Source organism: Chelonia mydas, chromosome 12 (genome assembly GCF_015237465.2).
Source record: "Chelonia mydas isolate rCheMyd1 chromosome 12, rCheMyd1.pri.v2, whole genome shotgun sequence".
Taxonomy (NCBI): Eukaryota; Metazoa; Chordata; order Testudines; family Cheloniidae; genus Chelonia; species Chelonia mydas.
In genome coordinates this window covers 10,754,985-10,771,834 of record NC_051252.2, presented here as the reverse complement: position 1 = coordinate 10,771,834, position 16,850 = coordinate 10,754,985, and the positions used below count along the sequence as shown (strand labels likewise).

The window sequence follows — 16,850 nt, the reverse complement described above, 5'->3', positions numbered from 1 at the left end:
CTGTGACAGATGGGATGAAATCAAACAAAAAAAACCCCTGAGGAATTATCAGAAAAATATCCTAACAAAATCATCTTTTATTCTGAAGAGAAGCAGAAAGCCTCGCTCTTGGGTGATTTAAAATTAGAATGGACAAAGCCATAAAATACAAAGGGAGCAATCCAATAGAATAGACTACAGGACAAGTAACTTGAGGTCTTTTCCATGTCTGATTTACTCACCTTCAAAACATCCCTTGTATCAGGTATCTAGCTCCTAGGAAATGATTGCAAGGTTTAAATCTGCTGAACTGAAGACCCTTCATCCTAAAACAAACATCAATTGCTTTAGCGCCCATTTAAAATTTCTCTTGTACAATAAATGCTAATATTAGCATCAACCACCTTTTATAATTAAGGAATCGTTTACTCTGTTGTAGTGCTGCTAAGGAACACATCCCTTTACGGATTGCTCAGAAAAGCATTGTCGGATGGGGTCCTTCATGTTGAAACTCAAGATTTGTTACACACTTATGGAAATCAATGCATGGGAAAAACTGCACCATTCAAATTAAACACAGTCACTTTTTGAGGAGTTTCATTCACATAGCTGAACTGCCTCATAGCTGCTCAGGCATTTACCTCTCCTCATGTATACACCTGAGAATAAACTGCTTCTCAACTCCCTGTAACCTGTTACACTGCTATATTGCTATTCCGATTCTAACAGTGTGCCCCAAAAGATAGCAGGACTATGCCATGGGCTGCCACTGTTAGTTGATCCTTCGGTGCAGTGGCGTTTTGCAGAACTCCATATCTGCTTCTCTGGCATAGATACTCCTTTGAGGGAAACTCATACTAATCATGGACTCTTCCCATTGGTATTAAGGATAAGGAACAAGTTTCCCTGGTTCCGAATAACACCAATTAAATGTCACTGGGAACTTAATTCCTGATTGATCCAGAAAGGGAAGGGGACGCCAGCATTTCAGTGTGGGGGCACCACGTTTCCCAATATGAGCTCAGTAATTTATTAGAGACAAGCCAGCAAAGCAAGTCAGTTCTAAACTGCGACAGTTAACACTCCTAGAAACTAAGGAACCACATCCTTCTCCCAGTGAAATCAAGTTGCCATTAACTCCAGCACGAGCCTGCCATGCTGGCACGTCTGTGTTGCATTGTGCAGGAGATCCTGTATGTACTATCCATGGGGTACAGGCAACGCTGGATCCTAACGGACAGAACAAAAATTTTAACCACGATTTCCACTGCCTATATGGAGAACCAGAATTTGGTCCACCAAACAAAAGGTGAGCCTTGCTTCCAGACTTTTGTGACCCTATTGCACTGAGGTCTGAATTTGTTCGCGCTAGCAGCAGTTATACCTATGCTCTATTTAGGTGTTAGAATTTTGTGAGCATCCAAGAACTGTCAGAAGCCAGCTGCCCATTCTGGGTTTCTGCTGCACTCCTGCCAGGATGCAGCAAGGTCCAGCGAGTTTGTGCACTGGCATCAGGTAAATCCCTTCCCTTTTGATAGTGCAATTTAAGGGCTGGGGGCGTGGGGGGGGGGGGGGGAAATAGCTGGCAGAATCCAGGTTTTACAGCTATAAAATCCTGCTCTTATCTCTTTCCCTGTCCTTGCAGCAGGTGCTCCCCAGCTCTACTCCTTGGGAGAGCCGTACAGACTTTCCCTGTGCAGCTGCTGTTGGATCAGCCTCTTTAAATCAGAACTCATCTTTGCTGTCCTCCCCCTTCCTCACGTGCATGCCTGCCGGGGTGGAGGAGACCGGGGCTTCTCCTCTAAAGGAATCAGGGCCCGGACAGCTCCCCTGTTAACTCAGCTCCATTGCTGTGAGCGCAGCTGGGGACGGGAGGGGGGCGGCAGCTGGATAAGTGTGGGTGGAGAGGGGAGGAGTGGAGCCGAGGAGCTGGGGCAGCGCGGATTGCACTCAAAGCTCCCAGTGCATCCGCAGCCCCTCTGGCGTGTGCTCCATTCTCTAGTCCCTCTGCTTCTGGCACATCACCAGCACCGCCAGCTGCTGCTGAGCCCCCTGCACTGTCAACCGCATCCAGGAGCTGGGTCAGAGAGCCTGAACAGAGCCCCAGAGAAGAAGCCCCCAGGAGCCCAAACCCTGCAACTGGAGGAACCGACATTCTCTTCACCCCCTGGAGAAAGAGTCCAGGCAGAGACACCCCAGAAGGAGGGAGCTCTTTGAAGCAGGGCCACTGAGCACCAAATATCTCAGACAGACCACCACTGTGGGCACTGGGAGTGGCCCCTAGCAGGCACCCCCAAGGATCCAGTCTCTCCCCTGTACCTACCCTGGCTCCATGGAGGAGGAGGAGGCTGTACTGTCTCCTGGGGCTAACAGCACGGAGTGCAGCGTCGGGGCTAACTGGACAGGCACCCCAGTGTGTTGGCTGCAAGTGTCCGGGGGTGGCCCCGAGGTCGTGATTGTGCCTGTGCTCTTCGGGCTGATCTTCATGCTGGGCATGGTGGGGAACACACTGGTGTTAGTGGTGCTGGGGCGAATCCGATCTGGGGGACGCCCTTCACGCAGCGCCACCAACATCTTCATCCTCAACCTGAGCATTGCAGATTTCTCATTCCTGCTCTTCTGCGTCCCCTTCCAAGCCACCATCTACTCCCTGCCTGAGTGGGTCTTCGGCGCCTTCTTCTGCAAGTGGGTTCACTACCTGGCCATGGCCACCATGCTCGTCAGCATCTTCACCCTGGTGGCCATGTCTGTGGACAGATACATCGCCGTGGTGCACGCCAAGCGCTCGCCCTGCATCCGCAGCAAACGCAATGCCTCCCTGGGCGTGGGCATCATCTGGCTGTTGTCACTGCTCATTGCCATCCCTGTGGCCCAGCACCAGGCCCTCATGAGTGGCCACCAGCAGGCACCCAACAGCTCCTTCTGCTGGGAGCAGTGGGCTGATGATTCAGCTGCCAAGCAAATCTACAAGGTGACCATCCTGGTGGTGGGGTACCTGCTGCCCCTGGTGCTCATTACCTGCTGCTATGCCAAGGTGGGTGAAGGGAGAGGAGGGGGAGGTAGGTGGCGGTCTTATAAGGGGTTCCAAAATTGCCAGTTTCCCTTACTTCCTACGCCAGGACTCATGATCAATCTATCCACCCCATATTCCCGATGGATGGAAATAACCCCCACCACTCCTTGTTCCTTTCCTAAAGCTGAGGATACCAATTCCACACCAGAGTGGGAGTGGGTGAAAAGAGGGGAGTGGGCAAAATTGGGGTAACATAACAGATCTCCAAATATTTATTTGCCTATTCCCTCCCCAGGATTGATGGGTGAGGGCACTGAAACAATCCCCACGTATGCCTTCTCCAGGATTGACAGAGACTTATCCCTTACCAGCCACCCCAACTCCCATGCTGATTTTTGTAGCTTTACAATCGTTTTCCTACTTTTGTAAAATGTTCCTCCCTGTGTTGCTGGGCGAGACCCACAAAAAAGGGAAATACTGTTAAGAGACTTTTTCTCATACCGTTAAGCTACAGTATTAGGTAACGCTTCCAATAAAAGTGACTTAAGTTGCTGTCCCTTTAATATTAACCGAATATTCTACCAGTATAACAAATCTTCTTTTAAAGTGTATGCTTGAAATTTCAGTAATAGGATTTACATTAGAAAGAGGCCTTAACTCTTCTACTGTGTTTATACTGAAATCTCTAATCTATGTCCCTGTGTGTGTGAGGGGAAAAAAGCCCTAATATACAATCTTTCAATAAAGTGCTTAGCTTCCCCTATGGTAGCTTAAATTGATGCTGGTTTCTTTCCAGTTCATTGCTTATGGTGTGTGTACTGGCAAATGGCATGCGAATGACATTTAATAGATGGATTTTCTTATAAATAATTGATTTAGGTACATTAGTCTTCTGGCTCCAATAGCCAGAGTATAATAATTGCCTGGTTACAGCACTGCTGTAATTGTGTTTTTAAAGGTTAATTTAAATTCTGTTAGCACACTGAATGGAAATTATCTTCTTAATAGTTTGTTCGTTTGTTTTGTTTTTTATAGTCCTGCATCTCTTTGAAGTCAGAACCTACAGGTATGTCTACACTTAAAATGCTACAGCTGCCGTAGCAGTTCAGTGTAGACTCTACCTACACCAACGAGAGGGGTTCTCCCCTCAGGGTAGGCAATCCACCGCTCCAAGAGGCAATAGCTAGGTCAATGGATGAATTCTTCCATCGACCTAGCACTGTCTGCATGGGGACTTAAATCGGCTTAACAACGCAGCTCAGGGGTGTGGATTTTTCACACCCCTGACCGACATACTGAAACTGACCTAATTTTCTAGTGTAGACCAGACCTAGATAAGTAACTTTAAATTCAAGTTTCAGAGAGCCCAGTTAATAGTTATGCAGTAAGTGCCCTATACTGACTGGATGCAGAACTGTCAGTGAGGTACTGACCATGTTACATCTTTATGGGACTTATAAATGTAGTTGAGTTAACCTGATCCAAAGTCCATCAAAGCTGCCATGGACTTCAACAAGCTTTGGATCACGCTGTTTATGTATAATGAGCAACTCCTTGTCCAATCTTAGCTTTTTTCATAATTTTCACCAGGAAACAAGCTTTTAGAAGAAACCTTAAGGGTTAAAATCTGGAGCTGAAAATTTCAAAATGTATTTAACAAAGCATTGAAATAGACTTTTGTTGAATTCTAACATCTTCGCAAATCAGTTCTTTTCATTCTTAAATGTTTCTACAAGCTGCAAGTCCATAGACAAACACACACAGCCTGTAATAGCATTTGTGCATGTGGTGTCTACTGCTAAATTATTTTTTTTTTTTTTTAGGTTTTATATCATCTTCATAAAAAAGTGAAGAACATTTCCAAGAAGTCGGAGAGATCAAAGAAAAAGGTAAAATAAAAGCACTTCCTTAAGTCTGTGGAAGCAATTAATTAGAAACTTTACTTCTATCATATCCTGAAAATAATGTACTGCCTATGACAGATCTTTAAACTGACTAATGGCTCTATATGCTATACCTGTGATTAGACTGGGGGCAGTCCAGGAGCACAGGTGAGAAAAGAGTGGAAGGGGCAGGAGCAGAGAAGTTCAGCGCTCCACTCACCGAAGTGACACTGTCAGCATTTATGTAGGTGAAGGGGATGCTCAGCCGCTTCACTGCTGGGCTATACACAGTGCAAGGCTGTGGCTTCACCTGCCTCCCTCTTTCCTGGAATTCCCTGAAAAGGCAGTAGCAGGAGTCAAGCTCTCTTAATTTGCTGGGAAGCTGAAAGGAGAAATGAATGAGTGGCCCATCCTCCCCCTGGGTTCCTGGAGAGGATTGCAAGGAGCAGCAGAGTTGCAGACCTGACAGGGCTCTGTCCCTCTCTTTCCTTCTGAATTCATTGATGCTGCTGCAGCAGCAGGAGACAGGCTTCGTTCTCCTGTCAGAAAGCTGAGGATGGAGTGAGTGGGAGATCCATTCTGCTTGGAGGAGCACAGGAACCCATACTGATAATTATATTAAGAATAATTCCTTATAGGATATATCCCTGGAAACTAGGTGGGAGGCCTTTAAATCAGAATAAGGGGACACATTATCTCATAAGAAAAGAAAGACATAAGCAAAAACCGGTAGACTTTTAGGAGCCAATTTATAGTTTGCAGAAGCAATATTATTTGACTAATAATGCAGATTTACTCCAAGAGATGAAGAATGCAAAAAGAGGATTTAAAAGCACTAATAACAGGAAAGAAAAACAGACAGCTCTCTTATTTGCCAACCAAAGGCTTTATGAATGAGGGAACAAATCTGGCAGATGACTAGTCAGACCAATTTCCAACAGAAAATCCAGAACAGCCTTAAGGACAAAAAATGGAATATTCCAAAAAACAAGGGTTCTTAACAAAGTGCTAGTGGAATATTCCTGAGAGAGAAATACTAGCAAATATGCAAACATGGAAGAACTGGGAGCATGTACTGCAGGATTTTAAAATGCCCAGGCTGACACATAATGACAGAGTAGTACTACATGGCACAACAACACAGGAAAAAATAAAGATGGTAATCTCATTACTAAAATCAGGGGGGAAATCCTGGACCAGATAGAGTCATGTTGAATTCTATAAAATGTTTAAAACATGGGTAACTCCATTGTTAGCAAATGTATTTCAGTCTTCCTGAGCAACAGAGTGCTTACCAAATATCTTCTATCAAGCAGATACAGTTTTGATACCTAAACAAAATAAGGGCTTATCAGATCAAGCATTTTACAGGCCCATTTCTTTAAATATAGGTAGTACTATTTTAACTAAAATATTAGCATCCAGATTAGAGACAATAATGCCTAAATTAGTACACCAAAGCAAAACTGCCTTTACAGAAAAGGAAGAAGCCCTTTAAATAACATAGAAAATTCCTATATGTGGTATAGGGTTCCAAGAGTGCTAATAAAGAAGCCTGCATTCTAACTATGGATGCAGAAAAGGCTTTTAACTTGGTAGAACACCCATTTTTGTTTAGAAATATGATTTTGGGGAACACTTTCAGAAGTGGATTGAAATCTACAAAAAATCCTATAGCATATATGTGGGGAAATATCAAAAAGGCTGCATTGATACCATTCTACAGAGAAACAAGACAAGGGTGTCCCTTATCACTCTTATTATTTGAGGGGCATTGAAGAAATTCAGGCAATCAGTGTTCTGGGAACAGAAAACAAAATTTCATTATCCTTATGCTTTTTATACAAGATATAAATAAAAGTTGGCTAATATCACAAGAAATAAATCAAAGCTTTTGGTTAGGAATCGATACAGACTAAACTACTCCAGATCAGATACTATTCCTGGGCTTCAGAAGATACCCAATAAATGATAAATCCGCACAGAAAAGTAGTGGATGATACTTTAATGACTAAATATGTAATTTTAATCACCTTAAGTGTGGGGGTGGGGACTAAATATTGAGTCATTAATGAAAATTATTTAAAAAGACTTGAAAGGTAGGCATTACCATTGACTTTGACAGGTAGAATTGTGTATTTTAAATGAATATCTTGCCCAGGGTCTTGTCTCTTTTTTCCATGGTTCCCTTTACACCTCCCAAAAATTAGTCAGGAATTTTTTTAAAAAACCTATTCGAAGATTCCTGTAGTCAAACTGGAAATCAAGAATCAAAACAGAATGGCGGGAATGTCCTGTTGCTACCAGACTTCAAGAGATATTATAGGGTGACACACATTAGACTGGTATAGGAATGGATTTCTCAGAGAAAATCCATCACAAATACAGATAGAACAGAAAATGGCAAAACCCAATCACATATAATTGTGTGCTGGACTCTTATCCCAAAATTCTGGCACCAGTGAAATATCGCCCACTACTTAAAAGTGCACTGACTGGTTGGGCATATGTGAGGTACTTGACCAAACAAAAATAAATATAATAAATAAAATAATAAATAAAAAATAATAGAGCTTTCAAAGCCATGTTGAATAAGGAAGATTTTAGATATTGGGGCAAATATCCCTATAATAAGTGGAAGGATTTCTTTATGGATGGGCAAACCTTAAAAATAAACAGATGTCACTGAAATATTTTCTGAAAAAGAATGTGCAATCAGAGGGGTACGGAGGGCGGGAGGGGGTTCAGGCTCCATGCAGCGCTTACCTCAAACAGCTCTCAGAAGCAGTGGCATGTCCCTGCTCCGGCTCCTATGCAGAGGCATAGCCAGGAGGCTCTGTGTGCTGCCCCGGCTGCAGGCGCCGCCCCTGCAGCTCCCATTTGCCAGCAAGTTGCCAGCCAATTGGAGCTGTGGGGGCAGTGTGCGGATCCTCCTGGCTGCCTCTATGCGGAGGAGGAACATGCCGCTGCTTCCGGGAGCCATGCGAAGCCCTGGCATGCACGGAGCGGGGCAAGCCCCCAACCCCACTCCCTGGCTGGAGCTTGAAGGTTGGATTAAAACCTCTGAAGAGCCGGATGCAGCCCCCGGGCCATAGTTTGCCCACCCCTGCATTAACCTGTATGTCTTGGCCAAAAGCTCATTTGGATAGCTACATGCTGTTTATCACAAAAATATCCCTGCCATGTCAATTGAATAGCTTCCTGCCCTAAACTGTCTAACCCAGGAGGTGGTTGCAGTGCAGTGGTGTAGGTGACCTGATTTCTCTGTATTATGTGCACTAGGTTAAACTCTGGGATTCATCAGGTGGAAAGTTGATGTTAGGAATACAGCAATCATGTTTAAGTGTCTCAGGCAACAAAAATCAGGCAATTCAGAGGCAAGATTGAACCATTGTTCAGTCTGCACTTACTACATAATATTCCATTGTGTGGAGCAGAATATACGAAATTATTCTGTACAGTGATTCTGGAGCTAATCTAAAGTCCACTATCTACACCATTTTTGGATCTGTGTGTGCTCCCAGTAGTGAATCCTTTATTGATCTTACCTAACCCTGCCTCAAATTAATCTCTGCTGAACTGTTCACCCATGCTTTAATATTTACCCATGAGTATCTCAGCTACTTTGTGGAATTGCCCACCTACAGGAGACAGGACCAGATCCATAATTTTATGAGGCGCTCACTGGAACTCAATGATTTTGTTACCTATTTTGAATAACTAAAGGCAGTTCACTGTAACTTATATAAGATGATAAGAAAATCAAATTAAGGTACTTTACCAAGACGTTCCTCCATCTCTTTGTACTTCTAATACTTTCCACCACAATATTGTCTTTCTCTAGCCAGTAATGCAGGCATTATTGTCCAATTTATTAGCTCACTACAAGTTACTGTTATCAGAATACAGAGACGATGACCTAAGCTAAAGTGCTGCGGCTATAGCAATAAATACTGTGGCAGTATTCGCAAAAAGAAAAGGAGTACTTGTGGCACCTTAGAGACTAACCAATTTATTTGAGCATGAGCTTTCGTGAGCTACAGCTCACTTCATCGGATGCATACTGTGGAAACTGCAGAAGACATTATATACACAGACACCATGAAACAATACCTCCTCCCACCCCACTCTCCTGCTGGTAATAGCTTATCTAAAGTGATCATCAAGTTGGGCCATTTCCAGCACAAATCCAGGTTTTCTCACCCTCCGCCCCCCCACACACAAACTCACTCTCCTGCTGGTAATAGCCCATCCAAAGTGACCACTCTCTTCACAATGTGTATGATAATCAAGGTGGGCCATTTCCTGCACAAATCCAGGTTCTCTCACCCCCTCACCCCCCTCCAAAAACCACACACACAAACTCACTCTCCTGCTGGTAATAGCCTATCCAAAGTGACCACTCTCCTTACAACGTGCATGAAAAATCAAGGTGGGCCTTCTCACCCCCCCCCCTTTTCCAAAAAACACACACACACAAACGCACTCTCCTGCTGGTAATAGCTCATCCAAAGTGACCACTCTCCCCACAATGTGCATGACAATCAAGGTGGGCCATTTCCAGCATAAATCCAAGTTTAACCAGAATGTCTGGGGGGGGGGGGTAGGAAAAAACAAGGGGAAATAGGCTACCTTGCATAATGACTTAGCCACTCCCAGTCTCTATTTAAGCCTAAATTAATAGTATCCAATTTGCAGATGAATTCCAATTCAGCAGTTTCTAGCTGGAGACTGGATTTGAAGTTTTTCTGTTGTAAGATAGCGACCTTCATGTCTGTGATTGCGTGACCAGAGAGATTGAAGTGTTCTCCGACTGGTTTTTGAATGTTATAATTCTTGACATCTGATTTGTGTCCATTTATTCTTTTACGTAGAGACTGTCCAGTTTGACCAATGTACATGGCAGAGGGGCATTGCTGGCACATGATGGCATATATCACATTGGTGGATGTGCAGGTGAACGAGCCTCTGATAGTGTGGCTGATGTTATTAGGCCCTGTGATGGTGTGCCCTCAATAGATATGTGGGCACAGTTGGCAACGGGCTTTGTTGCAAGGATAGGTTCCTGGGTTAGTGGTTCTGTTGTGTGGTATGTGGTTGTTGGTGAGTATTTGCTTCAGGTTGGGGGGCTGTCTGTAGGCAAGGACTGGCCTGTCTCCCAAGATTTGTGAGAGTGTTGGGTCATCCTTCAGGATAGGTTGTAGATCCTTAATAATGCGTTGGAGGGGTTTTAGTTGGGGGCTGAAGGTGACGGCTAGTGGCGTTCTGTTATTTTCTTTGTTAGGCCTGTCCTGTAGTAGGTGACTTCTGGGAACTCTTCTGGCTCTATCAATCTCTTTCTTCACTTCCGCAGGTGGGTATTGTAGTTGTAAGAATGCTTGATAGAGATCTTGTAGGTGTTTGTCTGAGGGGTTGGAGCAAATGCGGTTGTATCGCAGAGCTTGGCTGTAGACGATGGATCGTGTGGTGTGGTCAGAGTGAAAGCTGGAGGCATGTAGGTAGGAATAGCGGTCAGTAGGTTACCGGTATAGGGTGGTGTTTATGTGACCATTGTTTATTAGCACTGTAGTGTCCAGGAAGTGGATCTTTTGTGTGGACTGGACCAGGCTGAGGTTGATGGTGGGATGGAAATTGTTGAAATCATGGTGGAATTCCTCAAGGGCTTCTTTTCCATGGGTCCAGATGATGAAGATGTCATCAATATAGCGCAAGTAGAGTAGGGGCGTTAGGGGACGAGAGCTGAGGAAGCGTTGTTCTAAGTCAGTATTAGAATCCAGCAAAAGCAGTTCTCCAAACATTTGTTTAATATCATTAAATTTAACATCCCTGTGGTGGGGAAAACACCACAGCAGCCCAACACTGTCGCATTTAATTTCAGAAAGGGGGACTACGCAAAAATGAGGAAGTTAGTTAAACAGAAACTAAAAGGTTCAGTGCCAAAAATGAAATCCTTGTAAGCTGCATGGAAACTTTTTAAAGACACCATAATAGAGCCTCAACTTAAATGTATACCCCAAATTAAAAAACATAGTAATAAAACCAAAAAAGTGCCACCGTGGCTAAATGAAGTAAAAGAAGCAGTGAGAGACAAAAAAGTCATCCTTTAAAAGTGAAAGTTAAATCCTAGTGAGGAAAATAGGAGCATAAACTCTGGCAAGTGAAGTGTAAAAATATAATTAGGAAGGCCAAAAAAAGAATTTGAAGAACAGCTAGCCAAAGACTCAAAAAGTAATAGAAAAAAAATGTTTAAGTACTTCAGAAGCAGGAAGCCTGCTAAACAACCAGTGTGGCCACTGGACAATTGAGACGCTAAAGGAGCATTCAAGGATGGTAAGGCCATTGTGGAGAAACTAAATGAATTCTTTGCATCAGTCTTCACGGCTGAGGATGTAAGGGAGTTTCCCAAACCTGAGCCATTTTTTTTAGGTGATAAATCTGAGGAACTGTCCCAGATTGAGGTGTCATTAAAGGAGGTTTTGGAACAAATTGATAAACTAAACGGTAATAAGTCACGAGAACCAGATGGTATTCACCCAAGTGTTCTGAAGGAATGCAAATGTGAAATTGCGGAACTACTAACTGTAATTTGTAACCTCTCATTTAAATCAGCTTCTGTACCAAATGACTGGAGGATAGCTAATGTGACACCAATTTTTAAAAAGGGCTGCAGAGGTGATCCGGCAGTTACAGGCCAGTAAGCCTGACTTCAGTACCGGGTAAACAGGTTGAAACTATAGTAAAGAACAAAACTGTCAGATGCATAAATGAACATAATTTATTGGGGAAGAGTTGCAGATGATACAAAACTACTCAAGACAGTTAAGTCCCAAACAGACTGTGAAGAGCTACAAAAGGATCTCACAAAACTGGGTGACTGGGCAACAAAATGGCAGACGAAATTCACTGTTGATAAATGGAAAGTAATGCACATTGGAAAACAAAATCCCAACTATACATATAAAATGATGGGGTCTAAATTAGCTGTTACCACTCAAGAAAGAGATCTTGGAGTCGTCGTGGATAGTTCTCTGAAAACATCCACTCAATGTGCAACGGCAGTCAAAAAAGCTAACACAGTGTCGGGAATCATTAAGAAAGGAATAGAGAATAAGACAGAAAATATCATATTGACTCTATATAAATCCATGGTATGCCCACATCTTGAATGCTGCATGCAGATGTGGTCTCCCCATCTCAAAAAAGATATATTGGAATTGGAAAAGGTTCAGAAAAGGATAACAAAAATGATTAAGAATATGGAATGGCTTCTGTATGAGGAGAGATTAATAAAACTGGGACTTTTCAGTTTGGAAAAGAGACAATTAAGAGGGGATATGATAGAGGACTATAAAATCATGACTGGTGTGGAGAAAGTAAATAAGGAAGTGTTATTTCCTCCTTCTCATAACACACCATCTAGGGGTCACCAAATGAAATTAATAGGCAGTAGGTTTAAAACAAACAAAAGAAAGTATTTTTCCACACAATGCACAGTCAACCTGTGGAACTCCCTGCCAGAGGATTTTGTGAAGGCCAAGACTATAACAGGGTTCAAAAAAGAACTAAATAAGTTCATGGAAGATAGGTCCATCAATGGCTATTAGCCAGGATGGGCAGGGATGGTGTCCCTACCCTCTGTTTGCCAGAAGCTGGGAATGAGTGACAGATAACTTGATGATTACCTATTCTGTTCATTCCCTCTGGGGCACCTGGCATTGGCCACTGTTGGAAGACAGGATACTGGTCTAGATGGACCTTTGGTCTGACCCAGTATGGCTGTTCTTATGTTCCTATAGTCAATCCCTAGCCCTTTATCAGATGTGCTTTTTCAAGTCACCTGATGTTTTGTCAATAGGCACCACAAGTGCTGGCAGAGCAGGTGTCACTACCCCACAGAGGTGCCCCAACACTGACTTGGAGGTGCCACCTTCTGGGATGATGGGGTCCTGCCAACAAGTATTCCAGGTGGTGTTAATGTTGATGGTTGTTGCTAAGGAACTGGATCATTTACTTCAGAGACCACTGCACAGCCAGCAGATGGTAAGGTAACAGAATTTAGGGACCTATTTTACCATCCTTATTCAAGTAAATCTTCCATTGATTTCCATGGAAAATGAGCCTCAGTAAAGAGTGTAAGATCAGGTCCATAGTCGATACAGATTCAGGGTATTGAAAAGCTAGTGTCCTGGCTATAAAACGCCATCACTCATGAGCAGTCCCTGCACCTTAATATTGCATACAATTTATCAAGTATTGTCCATGGTATTCAGTGCTTGCCAACACAGGTCTCTTACAGTGGATCTACTTGTTCAAAAGCAGATTCAGTTTTAAATGATGGGCTAACACAGCAATACATTATTTGATGACACTGGTATAGTTATAGTGGAAACTCCAAGTTTACGAAGGCTTAAAACAACATTCTAGTTGAGTTTTAGACCTGTAACTCAGCATTTCTACTGATTCAGACAGCAAAACCAGCTGCTGACTCACCAGTACATAATTTAAAGATATTGCAGAGATTCTGCCAGTCTTTTATGTGAATAAATTGTTGAGTTGGGGCTTTAATACATAATCATCATAACCATTTTCATTTAACTATATGTAGCACTTATTATTTCCATTATATATAGCTATGGTTTTCCATATATTGTATTCAGTAGCAAACTCACTTCAGGGAAACTTCAATCTGTTTGGGTACTGTATGTGCCCTGTACACTGCTGTTCCATGATTAGGCAAACAACTCTTTCTACTTAGTAGAGCATCCCCATTATCTTACCTGTGGTCAGCTAGATTAGCATAAATGCTCAAAGTCTGAACTTTCTGGCCTGCCGTGACTGGACATCAGAGGCCAAATTCCTCCTTACGTTGGACCATTGAGTTACACGATTTCCTTTCACATAATGGATTGGCATTAGAATTGTATCATTTGTCCTACTGCAAATTGAGCAATTGCCACTCTCCCATCTGCGGTGAGAGATTTCTCCAGTTACACTGATTTAGGTTTGTGGTTTGCTCTTTCTTGATATGAAACTGCATGAATTATCTGAGCAAAAACTTATGACCCAAAGCTTATCTCCTGCCCATTGTCAAAGGAGGAATACTGGGTATGAAGGTATAGACCTCCACCCTGCAGGAGGAAAGGTGCTGACTGTTCACAGCCCAAAGAGACTGAGAATTGGAAAAAGCTTATATCAGGTCAGTGTTACGTATGTGTGGTGTTTATTTGCATTGCAATATTGCCCAGGGGCCCCATTGTAGCTAGGTGCTGTACGTACATGATCCCTGCCCCAAACCGTTGACAATCCAAGTCTTAGTAAGTTACTTGTGTAGACTTTTACCCCTGTTATGTGTGAAATTGTGCAGACTTGAAGGGGTACCAACTGCATCCGGGTTTGAAAACGTAATGCTGAGTATAAAATGACTTGTAAACATATCCTCTAGAAGTACTGTAATATACACAACCAGTTTTCTGGGAATTCTGTTTACCTACTGCTCGGTAATGAGAAACTAGCTTAATTTTCCAAAAGTGAAGCTAAGGAAGATCAGAAACTATATTAGAATAATTCTCTTTGGGATCTTTGACCCCTCATAATTAGCTTTTAATAGCTGCATTAAATTGCTCATTTCAGATGCAAGCTATCTTCCCACTATTAGAAATATACTGCTAACTGCATTGTATTATCCATTTTATCTTAGAATTAGGTATTTGTTCTAATAGTGCTTTTATAGCCAGTCCTGTCTAGGTATTCAGGAACTTTCTTACTTACAAAAGTGAACTATGGTGGCGAGTGTAACAGTGACTGGACAAGTTTCTGACTTGAGGTATAGTTCCACCATTTAAAAGCTAAAAGACTCTTTTTCTTTTACTCTGACCATGAGACTCTTTTCCTTACCCTAAATTTACTGCTCCACTCGTCAGTCATAGCTTTGAAAGCTGAATCAGAAACATGAGTAAACAGATGCTATTCAGTAGGTGCTGAGGAAATACACAAATCACCTTGCCGATACTCTTTTTTATCCTACTCCTCTCTCCTCTGCTTTCTTACCTTTTGTCAACAGGGTTTCCATTTGCCATGCTATCATGGCAATTTGAAAAGGCTCATAGGACCTAATGAGGCTGGTTATTCTGAATTTTCAAACAGTAACTGATTAAACTACATGTAGTGTGAAGAGTGGAACAAATAGCAAAAATAGGGTGTAGCAAATAGCAAAGATAGCAGTAAAATGCTCAGAGAGGCACACAAGTGTGGTAACGTCTCACTCTAAAAATGTGTGCCATACCATAGAGTGGCAGCAGTAGCTCCTGCTATAGAAAGTCGTGGTGTGATTGCAGTGTACATCTTCTTGGTTATCCATCACTGAGGGAGCAAAAAGGACAGTGCTTTTGTACCCGTGAATGGTGGATCCCAGTCATGCGGGTTTGTGATGCTGGAAGATCGCTTTAGGTAAGAAACTACTTTAGACAAGGATTTTAGCCTGGCAAAGCTAAATTGAGACTCTAAAAAGCATGTTTTGCTTTTGTTTCAGATGTAACTATTTCTGTTACCACTATTAGCCCTACTCAATATCTCTTACCCTTTGATAATAAACTCACTAACTGTATGTCAATGCTCTGATGTGATAAAGGACCTGATCCCAAATTGTACCAATCAAACGGTGTGTGTTCCATTCTCTTGGAAATAGCAAACCTAATAGGTCTTGTGAGTGTCCAGTGACAGGGGCTGAATATTACAGGGGACACTTCAGAGGTGCCTGAGGACTGGGGCACAACAAGTGTTAACCTGCAAGGCAAAGAAAGGGCTGGCAGATCCCTGAGGAGATGGTTTAGGTGGCTAACAGACTGAAAGTGTCAGGGAGCTGACACCCAGGTTAGCATCAGCAAGTCTCTCTCTCACTATGTGGGGGGGCGGAAACAGTGACATACAGTCCTGGGCACCTTGAGAAAAAGTGTCACAAAGTGATCACCCATTTTTATGCTATTAGTACTTAACATGAAATCAAACTTACTCTTCACTGTGAGTCCTGTCTTGTGGTATGACACCTTTTACTTTCTCATTTTGGCACTCTTCACTCAGCAAGTGCTCTCACATCTCCCTTCTTTTCACAAGCAGGATTGGATTGTCATTTTCTTTCCCAGTTTGATTCAGCCATTTCATTTCCCCTCATAAGCAGTCTCTACTAGGTAGTTCTCTCAGGCGTTCTCAATTCTTGCATGTTCTTTCAAAATGTATTTAAAACATGTAGCGTGTCAGCCACTGGCACAGTAGGTATTGCAAAGAACACTTCACAACAGGCCTTGATAGAAATTGAATTACTTCTTGTAGTTTTTATTAAACTAGCTTCCCTCTTATATAACTAATTGGTCTGGTAGAGCGACAAGCGGATTTATTACAAACCTGGTCTTAAAAAAAAGCAACAACTCTAAAAGATGAACAGCTTTCACTTTACTATTTTGTTTCAAGCTGTCTGCACAAAGCTGCTTGCTTCATGTCTGAAAGTCTAAGTATAATTTGGAAGCTGCAGAACCGCTACTTCTATAAAATATGCTTATAATTTCACAGTGATCAAAGCATAATTGCCTTGATTTATCAAATGTAAAATTAGCATAAAAAACATGGTCTCTTTGAATGAGGTGACAGTTTTATGTCTAGACTTGATTTGTATCTTCTGCTAGCACATTGAGATGGAAAACAAAGTGCAGTCATCTTAACTCCATGGTTAGTGGTTCAACCATCACTCCCTTCTGCCTTGCTGCCTGACTACCATAATTTCAGCCATTATTAGCTAGAGTGGTTTTGTTCAATGTTTTTTCTTCCCCTGTGCAGAACCAGCAAAAATAAAATAAAATAAATAATTTTTAAAATCCAACCATCCCTTTTGATTTTATGGGAAAACAAAGGGTTGGCTTTGTGAACCTTTACTCATGCAAGTCTCACTAACTTCAGTGAGTCCAGACATGATTAAGGGCTTCAGA

General features: G+C 42.5%; 1 protein-coding gene across 1 annotated transcript in view; it reads left to right on the top strand.

The window, feature by feature from the left end:
• The first annotated feature begins 2,157 nt into the window (after positions 1-2,157).
• Positions 2,158-16,850, top strand: part of LOC102942943 (galanin receptor type 1) — a 31,000-nt gene continuing 16,307 nt past the window's right edge. The window contains exons 1-2 of the mRNA XM_007053984.3: positions 2,158-3,013; positions 4,816-4,881. Of these exons, the coding sequence (XP_007054046.2) occupies positions 2,312-3,013; positions 4,816-4,881 (768 nt within the window). The 5' untranslated portion in view covers positions 2,158-2,311. The remainder of the gene's footprint in view (positions 3,014-4,815; positions 4,882-16,850) is intronic.